This window comes from Syngnathus typhle, linkage group LG8, assembly GCF_033458585.1.
Source record: "Syngnathus typhle isolate RoL2023-S1 ecotype Sweden linkage group LG8, RoL_Styp_1.0, whole genome shotgun sequence".
Lineage (NCBI taxonomy): Eukaryota > Metazoa > Chordata > Actinopteri > Syngnathiformes > Syngnathidae > Syngnathus > Syngnathus typhle.
In genome coordinates this window covers 3,989,496-4,009,011 of record NC_083745.1, presented here as the reverse complement: position 1 = coordinate 4,009,011, position 19,516 = coordinate 3,989,496, and the positions used below count along the sequence as shown (strand labels likewise).

The window sequence follows — 19,516 nt, the reverse complement described above, 5'->3', positions numbered from 1 at the left end:
TTGTGTTCAAAAGTGCGGAGTGAAACGCTGTGTCAGAAAAACATCCTTGTTTGAACGGGCAGAAATCCATTGCAAAGTCCTTACAAGTAAACCCCAAAAAAATCTGGTTCTTCTACCACACTGTTTTTCACTTTGGGATACTACGTCTGTAAAATGATGACCTCAGCCAAATAGGTTCTGTTTTCACTACTGTACTTTTGAGAACATAAAATATTATCATCAGTAAAATGTTTGTCAGCCATTATTCTGAATTCCGTCATTTACTGTTGAGCTAGCATTAAGCTCGCAGACTTTAAGGCAAAGCTAAGTCGTAGTTGTTTTAAATACACTGTGTAATTCGTTTTTGTTTTTGTTTAGTTCAATTCTGTCATTTATTGTTGTGCTAGCATTACGCAAGCAGACTTTAAGGCAAAGCTAAGTTTGAAATACACAATGCGTAATTCACAGTTTTGTTTTTGTTTCGTTTGAGGGTAAACTTCGGGATGGGTGAAGAATTCTCAAAAGGTTTTGAACTCCTGTTTGTGTTAAAATGGACATCTGAATAGTAGTTGAACTCGTCTATTAAAGTTAAACGCCAATTGCTAGTGTTTATGAGTTCAAGCTCATCTGGTACAGGAGAAAAGCATTTGACTTAATGCACAGCGATGGCTAGACCAAATCAGGCAAATAAACAACACCGCATGGAACGAGAGACAATGGAACTTTTTGGGAAGGAATCTTGAGCAGAGGGAGTTGGGAGGAATGTTGGTGGGGGCAAGAACTTGACATCGACTAGGCACTTGTTTACCACAGAGAGATTAGACTGAGCTGACCTTTTCTTTCTTGGACGCGATTAGCTGTTTAGTATAAGTCGACTTTGTGATATAAGCTCGCACTCAATCACACAATGCAGGCCAGGGTAAGACCGACTCGCTTCGATTGCGCAATCCGATCATAATGGCGGCTAATGAGACTTTGGGGAGGTTTTGGGCCAAAAGGCAAAGGCAAGCCAGGTCGCACACTCCCAAATCCTCGTGTGGAATGCAGCAAAAACCCATGTGCTCAATCCACTGAGGCTGCAGGGTGTGGAGTCTCAAAACTCCCTTCTGCTGGCTTGACACACTGACCGCTTGAAGAAAACACTTTTAAAAAAAAAAATAGATCTGTACTCAGCACTATTCTGACATGAAAATCGGTTAATGTGCTTGAGTCGGAAGATAGATTAGGGAAGGCAAAGTACTTTTAAGCTAAGCGGCAAGGAAGAAAATAAGCAAAGAGGCGGATAATATATGATGATTGTTACCCAGAGGGACTGTATGAGCTATGCTAAGTGCATTAGCGGAGAGGTTTAAAACATTGAAACACAAAAGTAATTTATCGTCTTGCGGGCTGTTATGACAGGTTTTAGAGACCGAGCGTCTACAGCACTGCCTGCTGATCATTGTCCACTGTGAGACCTTTTCGTTGTTTTCCACTGAATTGATATCTGATGAGATCATGAACACATTTGTCAGGCAGGCCTGTGTGTCAAATGGCTCTTTATTTTGCCACTGTCAGCTTCTAGAGCATAAAACAAGCAATTGTGCTCCAAAAACTGAGACGGCATCTGGAGTTGGATGGTAGGTGTTAGTTGGCCCACGCGCAAACAAAAGCTCAGTTTCGGGTTTGAGGGAAGAGAAATATTCAGATACATCAGTGCAACATGATCGAGTTAAAACAGTTGAACAGTTTCTTCCTGCCAAGTTTTCGACATCAGTTTTAGAAAGAATTTGTCGGTGTTATTACGAACTACATTCCTCTTTTCTCTTGGTTTTAGTTTACTAATCCTCTCTCAATTAGTTTTCCGGTTTCTTAAGGTGCACCTGCTCAATTTCAATCAAAATATTGTCATCACCCCCCTTCCGAATGTGCTTCAACAGCAGCCATCTTTGAACGCTCACACAAATGTTGACAGAAACGTGAGAGAAAATCTTGTTTCCATCAAACACAGAGACACGTTTCCTGTCTATTAGCACGGGAGCATAGAACAAAGGGTTTCCTCTGCTGTAGATCCAAAAAGGTTTGGTCCACATTGAGCCAGCAGTATAACACATTAAAATATATGATTGTGAATTTGTTAACACGGCTAGCTAACGCTTGACTTGGCTAGCTTGTTTTGCTACAGTAGGCTCGCTTGGGACTTGAAACTTTAAGACATGAGATTTGACTGTATTTGAGTAATAATAACAATTTTCAGGTTTGACGCTCTTTGATAATCAAACTCTGTCAACCCGAAAAAGTACGTTTGTACCAGTCTAGTGGAAAATTACGGCTAGTTGGAGGGGGGGCATCTATAACAAAGAAACTGCTCTTAACTCAATTCTTCCCTGGAAACGTGACTCTAGTGTTTGGTTGGGCTGCTTAATGCTTCCTTAATCCCCCAAGCAGAACGTTTCAGCTCAGTCAGGTAGGCTGCGCCTTTTATTTTGTTTCCATTGTAAATCTTAATGAACATTTTCTCAATACCCCTCTTTCATTTTACAATGACTTGATTGGGGGGGGGGGATTTTGTTTCATTGTTTCTTGTTTACAGGAATTCTAAGCCAGTGATGAAAATACCGACCTGATTAGGATTTGCCTGATTTGAGCTGTGTGAGGAACTGAACCGCACCACGAGGTTTCAGACACCCGAGTTTAGTTTTCTTCAGGCTGTTTGGCCCCCATCGACCTATAAGCCCCCACCTATCACCCGACATTCCATCTGACATGTTTTGGTCCTCCCTGCCCTCCCTTTTACGCGAATGAATGTGATGCAGCTGTTGACTGGATTTCATCTATGCTTATTTCCAAAATGGGGGGGGGGCATCAGTCTTTGGAGACCATCCATCATCTGAACATAAAGTAATGATCTAAAGGTCAAGCTGAAGACAACCAAAGCTGGCGAGACGTATTTCATGACATACCTGTAGATCGAAGAATTTGCTGTATCTCCTGTAGATGACATGAGACGCGGAGTCCGAGTAGGTCACATTGATAAGGTACACCTAGCGAGAGAAGGACGAACAAAACACGTATTAAATCCCTTTGGCGGAAACGCCACCGCTTGAGTGACGTGCAAAAAAAAAAAAAAAAAAGCGCTTTCCCTCCAGTCTTAACTCGAGAAGTTCGACAAAGGTCAAGTAAACTCATTAAAGTCGACGTGCTTCACTGACACATAGGAAAGCCATCGGGGATAATGCCCGGTTCAGGTGATGCCTGTAAATCTTTTTTCCCCCATTAAGATGCACGAGCATGACTCTTGTCAATCGGAAAGTCAAATTCTGAAGGAAAGAAAAAAACATGCTCCAATTGTGTCAAAGTGTTAAGACATCCAGAAGCTGCGCTGGGAGTAGCATTTGTGTAGCAGACAGTCACAACACAGATGCCAAAAATCCTCTCATAATAATTCCTGACAATATTTGCATGAACAATTAGGGGCCTAAAGACTTTTCACAGCACCTTGAGCTTTCAGAAACAGATGGCTGTGGGAACGAAACAGACATATGGAGGCAATGTGGAAATCTTCGCTTAGGTTTATTGCGCAGGCTGAGCAACGAGGAGGAAGCGTCTCTCCGGCGGTTTGCTGATTATATAGTCAGCATGGGTGGATGTGTTTATTGTCGTGAAATGTCATTCACAAAAAGGGATGCCAACATTTTGTTTTTACGCATGTACAAATTTATATCTTACAAAAGGGAGCCATCCAGCAGGATCATACTCAAGCAGTTGTAAATAAGGATGAGTTGCCATGGTCTCCATTCGCTGGGAGGAAGCTACCCTCGAACAGTGAGGAAGGACAAAAGACAAAGGGTTGCTTCTTTCCTCCCTCCAACCGGATAAGCATTTTCAGTTGCTTAGCTCATTGATAATGACATTTTTTTTCTCCCCCTTCTTCTACTTCCCTAAAGGGGACTTCCCTCACCTCCAGCTTTTTTCCCTGGGGACTGTCAGTCTGTGCATTCTGCTTTTAAGGGCCTTGGGGAGATCCCCACTCAGCAGGAGATGGATGAAGTAATTGATCCTGACTCTCAGGTTAATTAATCCAATTTCATCCTTTGGACTAATTGACTTTTGGGGTCCCACAGAGACATGTGTTGCTACTTAAGTCGGCAAAATGATACCAAGACCATAACATGCAGTTCGATGAGGTCATATCTGAGGATCTGAAACATAAAGATATATATATATATATACACTTACATTTCTTACATTGGAAATGAGTAACCAACACGCTATGCAAGTATTTGTTATTACAAATTCAGATGCAACCTGATAACGACTTAAAAAAAATAGAGCATCCCATGATTCCCATCTTTTTTTCCCTTGTGATTGCCAAGTTTGTTTTCAAGAGACAGCAAAACTAAGCACATCTTTCATCAACTTGAACTTACATAATGTTTGGAGGGATTTCTCCTCTTCTGCACATCCACAACAATGACGTCAAGCACTGTCCTGAGTTGCATCTCGACAGAACTCAAGTTTCACCACGACATCAAAACTACACGTCCGCCTATGAAAGCCAGAAGTTTAACTGTCAAATGTTTTTTTTTTTCCTAAGTTAGGTATAGGGAATAAAGTCCGTGCATCCATGAGAAGAGGTTTGTCTTTCTGCGAGCTTCTGATACATGACAGCACAGTAAAAGTGTATAATCAAGTTCTCCACCCCCGAGAGGAGGAGGGGTTGGAAGACCACAAAAAAGGGGAGTCAAAGAAGGAAGGGTGAGTGTGCAGGGCGGTCCCATGCAACAACCTTTTTTGCTCCAGCTGGCCCGAGTACAATGCATGTTGAATCTACATCACAAAGTACAGGAAAATCAATCAGTGCGATGATTTTATAGAGGAAAAAGTACATTCAAATAGTTTTCACAGAGAATTTGAAATTAAACAACGAATGGGTTAAAAATTAGATGGCTTGTCGCATGGGGGCGCCATAACACAACAAAGCACATTTAAGTGCGTGTGTGTGTGGGGGGCTATTACTTTTTTATATTTTGAAGCAACACAACACAAACTGGTGACACTGAATCGCATCACACTGAAAGCTGTTTTGAATATTTTGCCCACAAACAGTGATGGGTGCAACAAAGCTAAAATTGCAACGTTATTAAGAGAAAATAGCAAGTTTGCTTTATTCGTATTGCACATTCCTCACTTTGTGAGTGGACTCACGTAGACTTAAAATAAAACCATTCAAAAATAATTACAAATTTTTACATTTAAGTAGATTCAAGGAAAAATTGAGAAATATAGGAAAATTATTTAATCTGACTGCAATGTATTCTATTTTTGTCTTGTTTGTGGCTATTTTTCATCCAAAAAGAGTTGTACAAAGTATTAACATCAAGGATGCATTTATTATTTAACCATTAAAAATAAAAACTTTTACGTATTAAGCTTAACGTATCATCTTCCTCAGCAAATACACTCGGTGGGGAAAAAATTGGTTGCTGAACATTCTGGTGCTATTCTATAATACTTCTGTTTCAAATATTATCATGTTTGAGGGACAAGCGCTAAACATACAAAAAAAAATGCAATAGCTGTGCCTTTATTTTGAATGCTTGCGACGGAAATGGCGAAATCCAACTTCGGCTAACTTGACACTACAGCTCGCCAAGTTGCGTTTGTGTGGTCAGCTAGCAGAAGGAGAAGCGGAAAGAAGAAAAGAAGAGAGGAGGGCGCCTCGCCTTCGTGTGCCATTTCCGCGGTGACGTTCAATGAAGGCGCGTCGACACTTTCATGACTATGCTCGTCACCGGCGTGCTGCTCTCTTTCAAACAATTTCCAACAAACAGCACCAAAGAGGAGGCAAACCTTCGCGTAACGGTCAACTCTTCCTTCTCCGCCGCTTCAGTTCCTCTCGCTCGAGGCTTCTCCTCCTCCCCATGACCGAAACGACTTGAGATGCCCGGGAATGGAAGTTGCATTTGACAGCACCGCTGCATCTTAAATGACATTCGCCCGCTTTCTAGCTCCTGCAGCTCCGCGACACGAGCGGAAATCACCGAGGCATCAATAACACCGTAATAACAGTGCCTCCCTTCCTACCAAAATGTCCTTTTTCAATTTCCGCAAGATCTTCAAGCTAGGGCCCGACAGGAAGAAGAAGCAGTACCAGCACGTCCACCGAGATCTCAACCCCGAGGACATTTGGGACATCATAGGGGAACTCGGCGATGGAGCCTTCGGCAAAGTCTACAAGGTATTTGTTATTACACCTTTACGACCCGAGATTAGGTAACCGTCCTCCACGGAGAGTCCATTGTGATTCTGTTCTGCTCTGAAACGCTTGTCAAGTAAGAACACGTGAAAATGACAGCAGCCATGATGACAGACACACTAGCAGAGCAGACATAAATATGACACCCAAGCAGAGTTGCCAAGATTTCTACTCAAGTAATATAACGTAACACCCGTGTGATGTGTCATAGATGTTTTGTATATAGTTGATCTCACGCTCACTGGATCATATTACTACAGAAACATTTATCTGCCTCACCAGGAAAAACAGCATCACGTATTGCAAGACACATATTGAGACAGGAAGTTATTCACTCGCGTTTTCTCCGATTCCAAACTGAACTTCGGCTGCAACTATCGAATATTTTTACAATCAATTGCTCTACCGATTAGTCTGGAGATTCATCAATTGAAATTTGTAAACAACAAAATGTGAGATATTGTTGTCCACTTGGGGTCACCATTCTCACCTTCCACATTTGTGACTTTGAGTGTGTGTGGCTTTAATAGGCGATGTCTGGCCCGGTGAGTGACAGTTGTCAAATCAGGTTAAGAGATTAATTAATTAATCTGGCTTTTGTGGAAAGAATATGATTTTGCATCCATATTTGTCTAATCAAATTATTCTCGTTATTCTAGAAAAGGCAATTTATTATTCCTCTCTTATTATTTAACGCACTCTTGTAGTTTATCCTGGACGACTTTCTCCCTTGTGGCCTTTTTCGGCGCCAACACGGAAGATCCTTCCTGGAACTCTGTTGATTAAATAATACTTTTAATTGTCCAGAAATGTCCATTAGCCAGTTTGCAGTTCCTTATTAGCTGAGTAAGTTGTTGTGATGGAAGCCAGGAGTCTGTCACGAACTCACTCAAGTCAAAGTTATATATCTGCAACTGAAGACACTTGGGACAGAATATCGATGTTTTGATGTATTGTTGGGATAGAAATCGCAGAATAACGCAGGATAACAGGAGCATTAGAGTGGAGTAGTAATTGATATATTTAAAAAGAAAAAGAAAAATGCTGCCATTTTGTTAAGGTTTGTTCTACATTTAGATTGGCAGCGAGAACATAACCGACCTCACGTGGCGAGGCTGAAGGGGATCGAATTGACATACACGCCCCGGACAGCTCACGTCAAACACGTTGGTGCGATTCAGATTGCGTGAAATATGAGAGACAGAAATTGACACTGACGTCAGGCCGTGCAGAGGGAAAGTGACGGGCCGGGGCGTGTGTTGGGATAGCGTTATGTAAACGTAGGATCACTTGTTCCAATCCTAACCATCCCTCCCTCCTTTTTTTCCCCATCAGCATTCAAAGTGGGCCTTCAAACAAGAGGGAAAACCAGTGCAAGGAAGTCTTTGCTGACAATATGTGTTGTGAACTCAGGGGGTCATTTGTGCCACACCCATGGCTGGACTCCCACTGCCTAGTTCAAGTGGTGCAAATTAGGATTTCTTTTTTTTTGCTCTCAACTGGCACAATTCAGATATAGGTCAAGGCAGCCTAAATAGAACCAAACGTGTGGGATCGGCTATCTTTAGCTCAGAATCGGGCTTCTTCTGTGGATTTTTTTTTTTATTGTTGTCTTGATTACGCTGCTATGTTGCCTTCAGGCTCAGAACAAGTTGAACGGGACCCTCGCCGCCGCCAAAGTCATCGACACAAAGACGGAGGATGAACTGGAGGACTACATGGTGGAAATTGAGATCCTGGCCTCTTGCGACCACCAACACATCGTCAAATTGCTGGACGCCTTCTATTTCGAGGGCAAACTCTGGGTAGGTAACGCTGTGTTGCTTTCAAGCCGAGCGAACGTAGGAAGCAGATGTGCCAATTCAGCACTTTTTCTTTTTTTTTTCCACTTTCACCTACTTTTGCTAGAAAAGAAATCGTTCCCGTTGTAGTACCCGCTCAGGAAATCTCCCACCGTGCAGAGACAAACCAAGAGGCCCCTCGGCAATTACGTCGCGGCGCTTGGTGTCATGTGACCCGTCCTCTGCGCACGGGCCACATCCCACCGCCGAGATAATGGACGTCGGAGAAAGTGCCCGTAAATAATTCAGAGCTACACTGCCGGTTGTCCCGACTGCCTTCGACTTTAACTAGCGTGGTGAATGTGTAACCGCGTGTGCGTTTGCGCGTGGTGTTGACAAGTTATTAATATACAAGACGGTTGTCACGGTTAAGCTATACATTTAGAACGTGTCAAGAGAAGAGTGAAAACTCGTGAGATTTAAACGGAAGTAGATTATAAGCAAGCCAAATTGAATGAGAACAAACACCTGGTCTGTCTTAGTGTGAGAGCGCTGTTTGCTACGCGCTTGTATTGATTTGGTCGCCATCACCTGATACCGAGCACGGGCTTCCATAACTGGCTGTCGGGTGCATTTCATCTTGTGTACGGGATGACATTTTAGAAGCATTTATATTATTGGAAGCATAGAAACAATTCGGCGTCAAGGATGACGTCACGACGCTTGTAAAATGTCCCTTGATAATTCCCTCCCATTGATTAACCTCATGGAACAAGGTCTAATGGATGATGTCTTTCCTTTTAATGCTCGTTCTGTCCATCGTATAATAACGACTCATTTTTAAATGTGCCCCACAAGACGTTTGATTGTTCTTGTCCGTGCAGATCCTAATCGAGTTCTGCGCGGGTGGTGCCGTGGACGCCATCATGCTGGGTAAGTCGCTCATTCATCCTAAAGTTCTATTCGACACTTTCTGGTCTATCCAGAATCCAGTCAGCCACTCAGACTCCACTTGAACACTAAACTTTTCCCTTCATACAAGCGGGTTTTGTTCTCCCGTTGCCGTGGGTTACCATCTCAGCCGATGTTTACTCACCGCCGTGACATAACAACAGAGCGTAATGTGAAAGAAAATGTGACTCACCGACGGCCGTCCGCGTTCTTTGGCAGAACTGGAGCGGCCCCTGACGGAGCCGCAGATCCGAGTGGTGTGCAGGCAGACCCTGGAGGCTTTGGTCTACCTGCACGAGAACAAGATCATCCACAGAGACCTGAAGGCTGGCAACATTCTTCTTTCCCTAGAAGGGGAAGTCAAACTTGGTAATCTGAAATATATTTCTAAAGGTCAAAACATGAATTCATTTCCATATGCTCATTCACATCTATGGACATTTCCGAGCCTTCAGAAGAGAAAGACATAAATCAACATTGGGCCAATGTGTGTCAACAAATGGGAAGAAGGATTATTCATTCCAGAGAGGACGGCTCCTCTTTCCGCAAAGCTCAAGTCGCAGATGCACAGTAGAAGACGGCGTAGAACAAAAGCCGATTAATTGTTGTCTTTTGTCTCGGGTGGCTACTTAGAAGCCTCCGACTGAGCCACTTAAAGGCTTAAGGGGATGATTAGTTGAGTCAATTTTGGGGCGGCCGTCAGCGCCGCAGCACCCGGCTGCGCTTTGTGATTTCGACAAGCCGCAGAACGCCGAGTTTACGCGGGACACCGACACGTTCGCGCCGTGCTTTGTTGTTTTGGTCACGTGGCAGTGAGTGACATTTACATTCCTAATGTCTGTTTCCGTGCAACTTCTACGGTGCGTCAGATGGATTGCGTAATATTCCAAATGTATTCATGGTTTTCCTGTTGCACCCTTCCTGCATGAGTCACGCTATGGCAAATGGTGGCGTCTGGCAAGCAATAATTATCAAGCAGATTGAAGGGACTTAATGATATATGTTGGCTTCCTCGCAATGTTTACGTAGCACGTGAGGCGAGAGAAACTAATAAAGCTTTGAGCATCCCTTCTGGATTATTAGCCACAGCTGTGTTTAGCACTGTAAAAGAAAAAAAAAAAGATTCTGCATTGCGTCTTGGCTGAGTGAATGGAGAAAGGATTTGAAAATTCATTTCCTCCTTTTCAGCGGATTTTGGGGTTTCTGCTAAAAACACAAAGACGTTACAGAGAAGAGATTCTTTCATCGGAACGCCGTACTGGTGAGTCGCTCGGTCCGAACACAAAAGGGCATTCAACCCTTTCTTCCTGATCATTGTTCAAGCAATTTGACAGCATCCATTTTCAACGCGCTATTGCTAAAGTTGAAAATAAAGGCTGAGGGAAAACTCTATTGCTAACCAAAACAGTAGCACCATAGCATGTAAAGTCTTAGCTGCGTTGTGTGGCTACTGAAAAGTATTCAAAATGATCTTAGACTTTTGTCTTTGTTTTTTATTTTGGTATAAACTCCAGATTTGTCCATTAATATAGCAGTAACCTGGTTTAATATTATTGAATACAGTCATTCTAATTGCCACTAATTTGACGCTGTGCAGGATGGCGCCAGAAGTGGTGATGTGCGAGACGTCCAAGGACCGCCCGTACGACTACAAGGCGGACATCTGGTCCCTCGGGGTGACCCTGATTGAGCTGGCGCAGATCGAGCCGCCCAATCACGAGATGAATCCCATGAGAGTGCTGCTGAAAATAGCCAAGGCCGAGCCGCCCACCCTCATGCAACCCTCCCGCTGGTGAGATGATGTGCCAGTGTTGACAGATAGCGTGTCTGTTCAATGTATGAGCCAGCTCCATTTCAAGAATGTCATTTTGTCAAGCAAACGTCTATTAGCATAATGCTAACATAGAATGAAGAATGTCATAGATGGGCTAACTGAAATTAGCGTGGATCTCAAAGCCTGTCTGCCTTCTGTCCTCCAAACTGTTATATAGGACACCAGAATTCAACGACTTCCTCCGCAGAGCTCTCGACAAGAATGTGGACAACCGGTGGGGTCCGTTGCAGCTTCTACAGGTGGGCGGCTGTTAAACCCGCGCTTCTATTGAGCTAATAGCGATGGGCGGATCTGCTCACGAGTCAGCTGAATGACTTTATAATTGCATTCCTTGTGTCTCTTCCTCCATCCTGGCAGCATCCATTTGTCGCCAGCGTCGTGGACTGCAAACCTCTCCGAGAGCTCATTGCAGAAGCCAAGGCTGAAGTCACAGAGGAGATCGAAGACAGCAAAGAAGAGGAAGAGGAGGAAGAGCCCGATACGCCCGTGGTACAAACTATCAGTCGACTTCACTCGCATCCGTGATTTGATTTTAACCTTTTGTGACTTGCTTCAGTGCGCTCCCGGACACAAACGAGCACCGTCCGACACGAGTATGGCGAGCTCGGAGGAAGACAAAGTTCCGTCAACGCCGTCATCCATTCTGCAGTCCGTCACAGAAAAGACCGAGGTCGAGCAGACTGGAGACGGGTCCAGTGATAAGCTCGATGAAAGTGAGCCTGACAAGACAGAGGAGAAACACGACGAGGTGCCCGAGGCCGGTCATGAGGACGCCGCCTCTGGGCTAACGGAGGAGCCTGTCTCACCGGGGCTTGAGGGCCACGCCGATGAGATTCCCGCCGAGCCGACCGCCTCGGAGGAACAAATCATAGATAAAGTTCAGACGCGGGAAGAAAACAGAAAGGAATCTCCACAAGAAGTAGAACTTGAAAAGGATCACGAAGAGGTGACCAAAGAAGACGAGTCAAATCAGCAGTTGATCGGATCGGCGGAATCGGACGAGACGCTGGAGGATGCGCATGCCAACCTGGAGTCTGTCTCAGAGGTGGAGGTCGAGCAAGTGAGCAAGCCAGACGACATGCTTCAGCATGAACTGAGCCATACCGCCAATGGCACTGATGTTATTTTGGAAGGCCGAGGTGACGTCTCAGCGCACATAGTGGGAGACGCAGAAACCAATTGGAGTAAGAATGATTCGATTCTAACAAAACCCGAGGAGGACATTTCCGAGTTGCCCGATCGGGACCCGGAGACAACTAACGAGATCAGACCTTCAAACGGAGTGTGTGACGACGCCATCAACACATCTGAGGATGCAGAGCTCCCGATCAAGGATGACAAAGAGGCAACGCCGGCAGAGGAGAGCACCATGCACAGCGAAACAGACTCCGAGACCAAAACGGAGCAGGGAAGCCCCGCCGTGAGCCGGCAGGATGCCGAGAAGGACTCGGACTCCGGAAGCAGCTCGGCCGCCGACAGCAGCAGCATGGACCTCAATTTGTCCATCTCCAGCTTCTTATCCAAAAGCAAAGAGAGCGGCTCAGTGTCTGTACAGGTACGTTCCACCCAAGATCCAAATATCAGAAAGCCTTGAGCGGAAATAAAAATGTTTGCCTTTCTAGGAGTCCAAACGGCAGAAGAAGACACTGAAAAAGACGCGCAAGTTCATGGTGGACGGCGTGGAGGTCAGCGTGACCACGTCCAAGATCGTGACCGACGACGACGCCAAGAATGAGGAGATGCGGTTCCTGAGGTGAGCCACACTGCCCGTCCTAAATAAGGAACGTGAGCTATTTAGCATGCAGGCCTCGAAATAGTTCACGCAACCCAATTTGCTATTTTTTTTACGACGCACATCATGATGAGGACACCACACGTAGCGATTTGATTTTGCAGCTTGCTGACGACATGTCCGCATGATGTGCTTTCTGTCCTCAGGAGGCAGGAGCTGCGGGAGCTGCGCCTGCTGCAGAAGGAGGAGCAGCGAGCTCAGCAGGAGCTCAGCAACAAGCTGCAGCAGCAGAGAGAGCAGATCTTGCGGCGTTTTGAACAGGAAACCACAGTGAGTCACTTCCGCCATAAGTCTGTTTTGTTTTCTTCTAAAACACCCGGCCAACTACTGCCTAGTGAGCTGCTTTCTTTTATAGTCGAGCTTGTATTGCAAATCTAATTTGGTGTCGTGGGATTTCTTTCATAGTCAGACTTGCATTGAAAAGGATGTTATAATGATCATTTTGACTGACTTTACTATTGTACAAATGTAAAACACGCATTGTATTGCTTTCAACTCACTGTTAACTTAGTGGGCGGAGCCGTCAGGAGACAGACCATGTCGGGAAATGCACTTGCAGCGAACTTGCAATAAATTCCATATCCGGTTCTGTAGTCACCATATTTGTCTTTGCCATCACTGCAAAAGAAAACTTTACATTTCATCTTTCTGAATTGTTATCAACTATTGGTGAGGATTACAAAAAAAAGACAAATGAAATAATAATTCAATTAATCGATGGAATAATCGATTCAAAAAATATTTGATAGTGACAGTTGAAGTTATATTTTTTTCAAAAATGTTCACGCATTGGAATATGAAAGGCCTTTTGTCTTGGTATTCAATTCAGGCGAAGAAACGGCAGTATGACCAGGAGGTGGAGGGCCTGGAGAAGAAGCAGAAGCAGACCATCGAGCGGTTGGAGCAGGACCACACCAGCCGGCTGCGAGACGAAGCCAAACGCATTAAAGGGGATCAGGACAAAGAACTCTCCAAGTTCCAGAACATGCTGAAGAACAAGAAGAAAGAGGTACGTGCCGCCGCCGTGCTTGCATGTGGGGCATGGCGGCTGCTTCTCTGGGCTGAGTCACGTGGTGGCACATTGCTGTCCTGCTCTTAGCCGCTGCACGTTTTTCGATTTGTTATTCATCCGCCTCCAGAACAGGTGAACACGCAGGTTCAATCCAGGTGAGGCATGCGGCACATCTTCATCCTCATCATCGTTCTCGGCTGTTTTCTTATTATCGCTCTGCTGTCCACTTGGCATTGTGCTTTGCGTCGCCATGGTGGTGATTTTTTTGCCGTGTTCTTGCTTCTGCTGTTTGCTTCAATGATTTTATGGAGGCTATTCTGCCTCGTGTTGTCTATTTTGCAATCTTGAACTGTGTATATCGACCTAACCAAATGTTTGGGGTGAGTGTGTGAGGTGGCTTGCGTCATCGGACGGGTGATCTGGTGCCACTTTTTCCTTCTTTGGTGCTGTCGGGATTTTGCGGGAATAAGGAGCAACTGACAATGGGCTCATCTTGAAACGATTCTTTGAATCTGATGATTCCAGCTTAAGTCTTTTGGCTGTTTTGGTTTTAGCTGATAAGATGCAAAAACACTTTTGGCTGACTTAGACATCTTTACAACTAATTAATCTGAAAGCACGGGTGAGGGGGAAATGCGGTGGTGGAATGCTCTCTATATCTTCTGCATGTCTTGAGGGACAATTTTAGATTTTTTTTTTTTCAAATCAACAAGCAGTTTCTGCAAGTACAATACTTTCTAGGCCAAACAGGAAGTTGGGCAGTCACCTAAACACGTGCGAAAAGAGCTCATGAAGCGCTTAAAGGAGGACCAAACGCTTCTTAAGATGGCTGAGGTAAAAAAAAAAAAAAAAACGTATATCTTTTCATCTCAACCTTTCCTGCTTCACCTCCTGACTTGTATTAAAATTCGACATCCATTCCCACCACACTTAATTTGAATGTTTTTTTTTTAAATTTATTTTAAACAATTTGTTATAATTACAAATGTACCAGACTGCACATCAGCAGCGACTTGGCTCATTACAGGAACATAATCCAAAAATGATTTTAATCAAATTGAATTGATCCCATTATGAGCATAATCCAGTATTGTTAGTCATTGGAAAGAAATTAAGCCACTTATTTCAGACAGTTGATAAAACGAGTGCGCTTTTTGAAGCAAAGGAATAAATAATCCTCAGTGGACTAAAAGCATGGATCTTGTTAACAAAACCTCTTTTTTTTTTTTTTGCAAGACGTGCGAGCTGCTATAATGGCATGACAAGACAAGCAGAGCATTCATAAATAATATAGACTAACAATTATTCACTGTGCTGCAAATTCAACGCTAATCCCAAAGTGGCAAGAAGCCTGTTCCACGATGAGTGTGTGTGCCGTGTTGTGTGTGTGTGTGTGTGTGTGTAAGGTCAGCCTGCTCGTTGTCCCTGATGAGGGCGAGTGTGCGCTGTGTGCTCTCCTCCGCAGGCGGTCGCCCAGGTTATGATACAGTCTTTTCAGTTGTCCTCATGCGCACTCTTCAATGCTCAGATGCAGGATGTAAGTGCCCCCCCCCCCACTCCCCCCACTCTCTCCACTCTCTCTTTCCCTTTCCAGCCCATACTTAGATGTGTGTGAAGTGACAGCGCGGCTTTTTCTCAAGTCAAGCAATGTGTAAGCATGGGCTCTGCTGTGTGTGTGTGGAGTCATCGCTGTGTGTGTGTTTTTTTGGTGTGCATTGATTCCCTCCTCTCCTCCGCCAGTGTTATCTGTTTTATTTACGTTGGGATCGTATGGCAAATGGTGAAGCAATGGATAATTGTTATATTAATCATAATTTGGATATCCAAATAATCTGGATTATTTTTTCTAGTATAGGTGCCTTCCTAGGACACTTGGAAACGGAGTAAATTAGAATGTAGACACGAGTTGAGAAAATAATGTCACTTTTAAAAGGGCATTCTTGGAGACCCTGGATTTCTTTTTATTTATTTTTAAAGAAATTACTTTTTTCCCCAACTTTTTGGAGCTTGAATCGAAGACAAAATGGATGTCACAGGCCTACTACAACTATCCTGACAGTTGTCATCAAACAATGCTTTTTTTTTATTTTTTTTAAAATAGTTTTGTTTTAAAATGTCACTTTTGCTTCTTAGTAAACTGTCGAAGTCATGTGAGCGCAAACATGTCCTTGTAGGTGTCATCTTACATGAACTGGACTTTTCTCTCCTCCATCGTGGCTCATGCGTGGTCTCTTGACTGTCTCCTGCCACTCGGTGATGTCACATCTCGTGCTGTGGATGAACCCGATTAAAACATTCACTTGACAACAGACGTGTCTTTTCTCTTTCAACTCTCACCTGTCTCTCCTTGCGTAGTTCAGCTCCTTTGTCTTTTTGTTGTTGTTCATCGTGGCTTCCATTTTGCCATCTCCTCAGGAGCAGGAGTTCCTCCAGAAACAGCAGCAGGAGCTGGACGGGGAGCTGAAGAAGATCATCCAGCAGCATAAAGTGGAGATCGCCACCATTGAGAAGGATTGCCTCAACCACAAGCAGCAGATGATGAGAGGTGGGTTTGTGACGGACGTCACGCGTCGTCGCCCCACATAAGTCCAGATCTAAAATAAGACTTGCGCGTCTGCAGCACGGGAGGCGGCCATGTGGGAGCTGGAGGAGCGCCACCTGCAGGAGAAACACCAGCAGCTCAAGCAGCAGCTCAAGGACCAGTACTTCCTACAAAGGCACCAGTTGCTCAAGAGGCACGAGAAAGTAAGGAGAACCCTGAGCGGCCAACCAGATCGGGCTGCAATTATTTTCTTGGACTGCTTGGTCGAGCAGAATGTGACATTTGGTTCCCCGGTTTGTTTTCCTTGCCGCAGGAGATGGAGCAAATGCAGCGCTACAACCAGCGCCTGGTGGAGGAGATGAAGAACAAGCAGAACCAAGAGAGGGTCCGCCTGCCCAAGATCCAGCGCAGCGACGGAAAGACCCGCATGGCCATGTTCAAAAAGAGCCTCCGCATCACCGCCTCGGCCGTCACCACGCCGGAGCAGGAGCGAGACCGCATTAAGCAGGTAGATTTGATTTTTGGATTATAAAATCTGAAACACGCCTAAAATTGGGCTAGTCATGCCTATGAAATTTGCTTTTGTGTTACATGTCCGTTATATGAATGTATGCATACTGCCCCCTGGTGGCCAAGGCGCACAAACCAGAGAGCGAGCAATAATGTGCATTAAAGTGGTACAAAATAGCAAACCTGTTCTATGGGGCACTGTCGAGTGGCTAGCCACCGCTAACCAGAGAAGTAATCCACCATGTGTGCTGTGCAGTTTGCTTTTCAGGAAGAGAAGCGTCAGAAGAACGAGCGTCTCCACCAGCACCAAAAACACGAGAACCAGATGAGAGATCTACAGCTGCATTGTGACTCCAACATCAGAGAGCTGCAGCAGCTACAGGTGAGCTCAAAGCACATGTTTTAATTCTGGAAGTGGAGTAACTCACACAGGTAACTTACCTGGTCATTATCCCACGCGGTGGCCTCCATTTTGTTTTCAGAATGAGAAATGTCACCTCTTAATTGAGCACGAGACTCAAAAACTGAAAGAGCTGGATGAGGAGCACAGTCAGGAAATCAAGGAGTGGAGAGAGAACCTCAGACCCAGGAAGAAGGTAACGTTTTACATTTGGGAAAATTAAGAGAGTTTAGCTTAGTGCTAACAATGAGCTACTAAAAATTAGCATGGCACTTGCCTGTATTTGTTTCTTCTTTTCAATGGCTGACTCTCTTGCTTGTGTCGTTCTTTTTCAACATCTTTTGTCTTGCGCTGCCCCCTGCAGGCGCTGGAGGAGGAGTTCATGCGGAAGCTCCAGGAGCAGGAGGTCTTCTTCAAGATGAGCGGCGAGTCGGAATGCCTTAACCCCACCGCCCAGAGTCGTGTGTCCAAGTTTTACCCCATCCCGCACATGCACAGCTCCGGATCGTAGCCGCCTGCTGAAAACCGCTACGAAAACTGCGCTTATTTGGGAGATTTATTTTGCTTTTTTTTTTTTTTTTTTTTAAAGCATGTTTTAATTTGAAATGTTCATACACTTTGTATACGAGTGCCTCCTAATTTCTTTTTCAGTTGCAGCCGCTCACCTCCTCCCACAGATGAATGTCTTGCTCACTGTCACTGAACAAATAAGTGGTTGCCCCCTTGTGATGATTCTCCTCCATTCATTTCAACACGTGGGTGCTGACTACTTCCTGGATCCCTGCTATCGAGTGAATGCTATCAAATGCGTATCAAAGGAATGTAAACTTTTGCACTGTTTTTGTTTGCAATATTAGAATCAATATGCAGTACAAATCATTGGAATTTTATCGCCTGCTTTTATTATTTTAAGACCACTGTTAATTATTTTTCTGCTATATTGATGCTGTATTTCAGGGGTGGGGAAGCTACTCCTGCCCAAAAAACATTAAACTCACACTGCTTTAATATTTTACTATCATTTTGGGAGCTTATTTTTATTTGATAAATGTTCCAAAGAATGAATCTGCAATTGATTTTTTTTTTTTTGCTGAATGGAATTGCTGTATTAACAATCATCGCTGTTTTCATCGTGGCCTAACTTGATTCATTTGCACCGCATGATTTTCGCACTGCTCAAGTTCTCAAGCTGGAGAAAAATGCTGGATTTTTATTTGAGTTTTACACCAATCATAGATATTGATATATTTTTTAAGAATTGTAACGTGCTGAATTTTAATTGTCTCTCCACCTCAATGAAAAATAGTATATATGCAGTTCTATTGTCAGATCAAATGTATTTGGGAATGTCAACCGACATATTTGTTGTAAATAAAAAAAGATTCATGTTTTTCTGGTGTTTTTAAATAAAAGCAAGTATGGCAGCAATTTATAATTTAATGTTTTCCCCCAAAAATGTGACGGTATAAAGTCAAAACATCATAGTCAGTGTTCTCATATACAAAAATAAACAATCTAATCAGTCATTCCTTCAGCTTCATTTGCAGCCCTCAAGTGGAATATTGCTTTGCGTATTAATCTATAAATCTTCAAGTACAGCAAAAATCAGGTCTAAATACAGCAATTGTAACTTGGGTGAATGCTTATGCTAACATAAATATGTTCCATAAGGGAATTTTTGTACGGATCCTTATATGGTAAATAATGGCTAAGAACAATAAAATGGAAATTTCCATAAAACAGCAATTAAGGCATTGACCTCAATACAGTAGAATACTCAAAAATGAAACATTTAAACAACTTCAGTCACTTGAGCTTAATTCTACTAAGATAATATTTTCATCTAAATAAAGCAAATATTAAACATCCACATGTGAGCGATGGAAAAAGCGTGTCCAAAAAAACACCGGCCAGCAGCAAAGCTAAAGAGCTAATCATTACTAAAGCTTGTTTTTTTTTTTTCCTTCTACTTGCATTGCTTCGGTAGAGAACAGAGAAGAAAGTAGTAGCCGCACTTCAGCCGCCGTCTGCCGCAACTTCTTGCTTCTCCCGCTTGATTTCTTGACCTCCTGTAACAACAAAACATAAACGCTCATCAGATTTGTTAAAAGCTCAGAATCTGGATGCAGCCTAAAAAAAAGGGATGAATGGGAAATTTGTGACGACCTGCTTCACTCCTCTGTACGCGATGTGGAATTTGGATCGTGTACGTCCCTGGAATTCCTGGTAAACCCGGACGTCCGGCATCACCTAGAAACAAATATAATTGAGAATTCAGTGGACGCCTGGGGGGGCATGCCCCTCCTCGGACACCCCTCTGCCCGCCAACCAAATTTCATGTTTCCAATTCAAACGACTTGCGATCGATACCCTTATCTCCCTTAGGTCCTGGGTAGCCTCTTTCTCCTCTCTGTCCGGCGATTCCCGGAGGACCAGGGATGGTGCCGTGAGCTGTGCCGAGACAAGAAGAATCAATA

General features: G+C 44.0%; 3 protein-coding genes across 12 annotated transcripts in view; 1 reads left to right on the top strand and 2 right to left on the bottom strand.

Annotated features, from left to right (window-relative positions):
- Positions 1–4,637, bottom strand: part of sh3pxd2ab (SH3 and PX domains 2Ab) — a 31,228-nt gene extending 26,591 nt beyond the window's left edge. For 4 of the 5 annotated variants that reach the window (XM_061284752.1, XM_061284754.1, XM_061284755.1 and 1 more), the window contains exons 1-2: positions 4,389–4,637; positions 2,922–3,002 (exon numbers count right to left, since the gene is read on the bottom strand). In XM_061284752.1, the coding sequence (XP_061140736.1) occupies positions 2,922–3,002; positions 4,389–4,460 (153 nt within the window). In that variant the 5' untranslated portion in view covers positions 4,461–4,637. Of the gene's footprint in view, positions 1–2,921; positions 3,003–4,388 lie in introns of those variants that run through there. The other variant, XM_061284760.1, reaches the window with a different exon arrangement.
- Positions 4,638–5,600: 963 nt separating this feature from the next.
- On the top strand, positions 5,601–18,928 carry slka (STE20-like kinase a). Of its 6 annotated transcripts, none has more exons than XM_061285449.1 (20): positions 5,601–6,199; positions 7,858–8,022; positions 8,883–8,931; positions 9,169–9,318; positions 10,138–10,210; positions 10,547–10,741; positions 10,941–11,022; positions 11,141–11,269; positions 11,340–12,338; positions 12,406–12,536; positions 12,722–12,845; positions 13,405–13,584; positions 14,329–14,421; positions 15,053–15,124; positions 16,003–16,132; positions 16,208–16,332; positions 16,443–16,637; positions 16,896–17,021; positions 17,122–17,235; positions 17,404–18,928. In XM_061285449.1, exons 1-20 carry the CDS (start codon positions 6,050–6,052, stop codon positions 17,548–17,550), a joined length of 3,429 nt encoding a protein of 1,142 aa, XP_061141433.1. In that variant the 5' UTR covers positions 5,601–6,049; the 3' UTR covers positions 17,551–18,928. The 6 variants fall into 6 exon arrangements, with proteins under 6 accessions (XP_061141433.1, XP_061141432.1, XP_061141435.1 ...); XM_061285448.1 differs by having other exon boundaries at positions 5,602–6,199; positions 11,141–11,272; XM_061285451.1 differs by lacking the exon at positions 14,329–14,421 and having other exon boundaries at positions 5,602–6,199; positions 11,141–11,272.
- Positions 18,459–19,516, bottom strand: part of col17a1b (collagen, type XVII, alpha 1b) — a 16,247-nt gene continuing 15,189 nt past the window's right edge. The window contains exons 49-51 of the mRNA XM_061285447.1: positions 19,410–19,490; positions 19,206–19,289; positions 18,459–19,108 (exon numbers count right to left, since the gene is read on the bottom strand). Coding sequence (XP_061141431.1) covers positions 19,056–19,108; positions 19,206–19,289; positions 19,410–19,490 — 218 coding nt within the window. The 3' untranslated portion in view covers positions 18,459–19,055. The remainder of the gene's footprint in view (positions 19,109–19,205; positions 19,290–19,409; positions 19,491–19,516) is intronic.

Coding starts and splice junctions, on each gene's coding strand:
- slka (XM_061285448.1), top strand. CDS start 6,050: ATGTCCTTTTTCAATTTCCGCAAGATCTTCAAGCTAGGGCCCGACAGG. Junction 8,932..9,168: donor CGTGGACGCCATCATGCTGG/GTAAGTCGCTCA, acceptor GTTCTTTGGCAG/AACTGGAGCGGCCCCTGACG. Junction 16,333..16,442: donor TGCTCAAGAGGCACGAGAAA/GTAAGGAGAACC, acceptor TCCTTGCCGCAG/GAGATGGAGCAAATGCAGCG.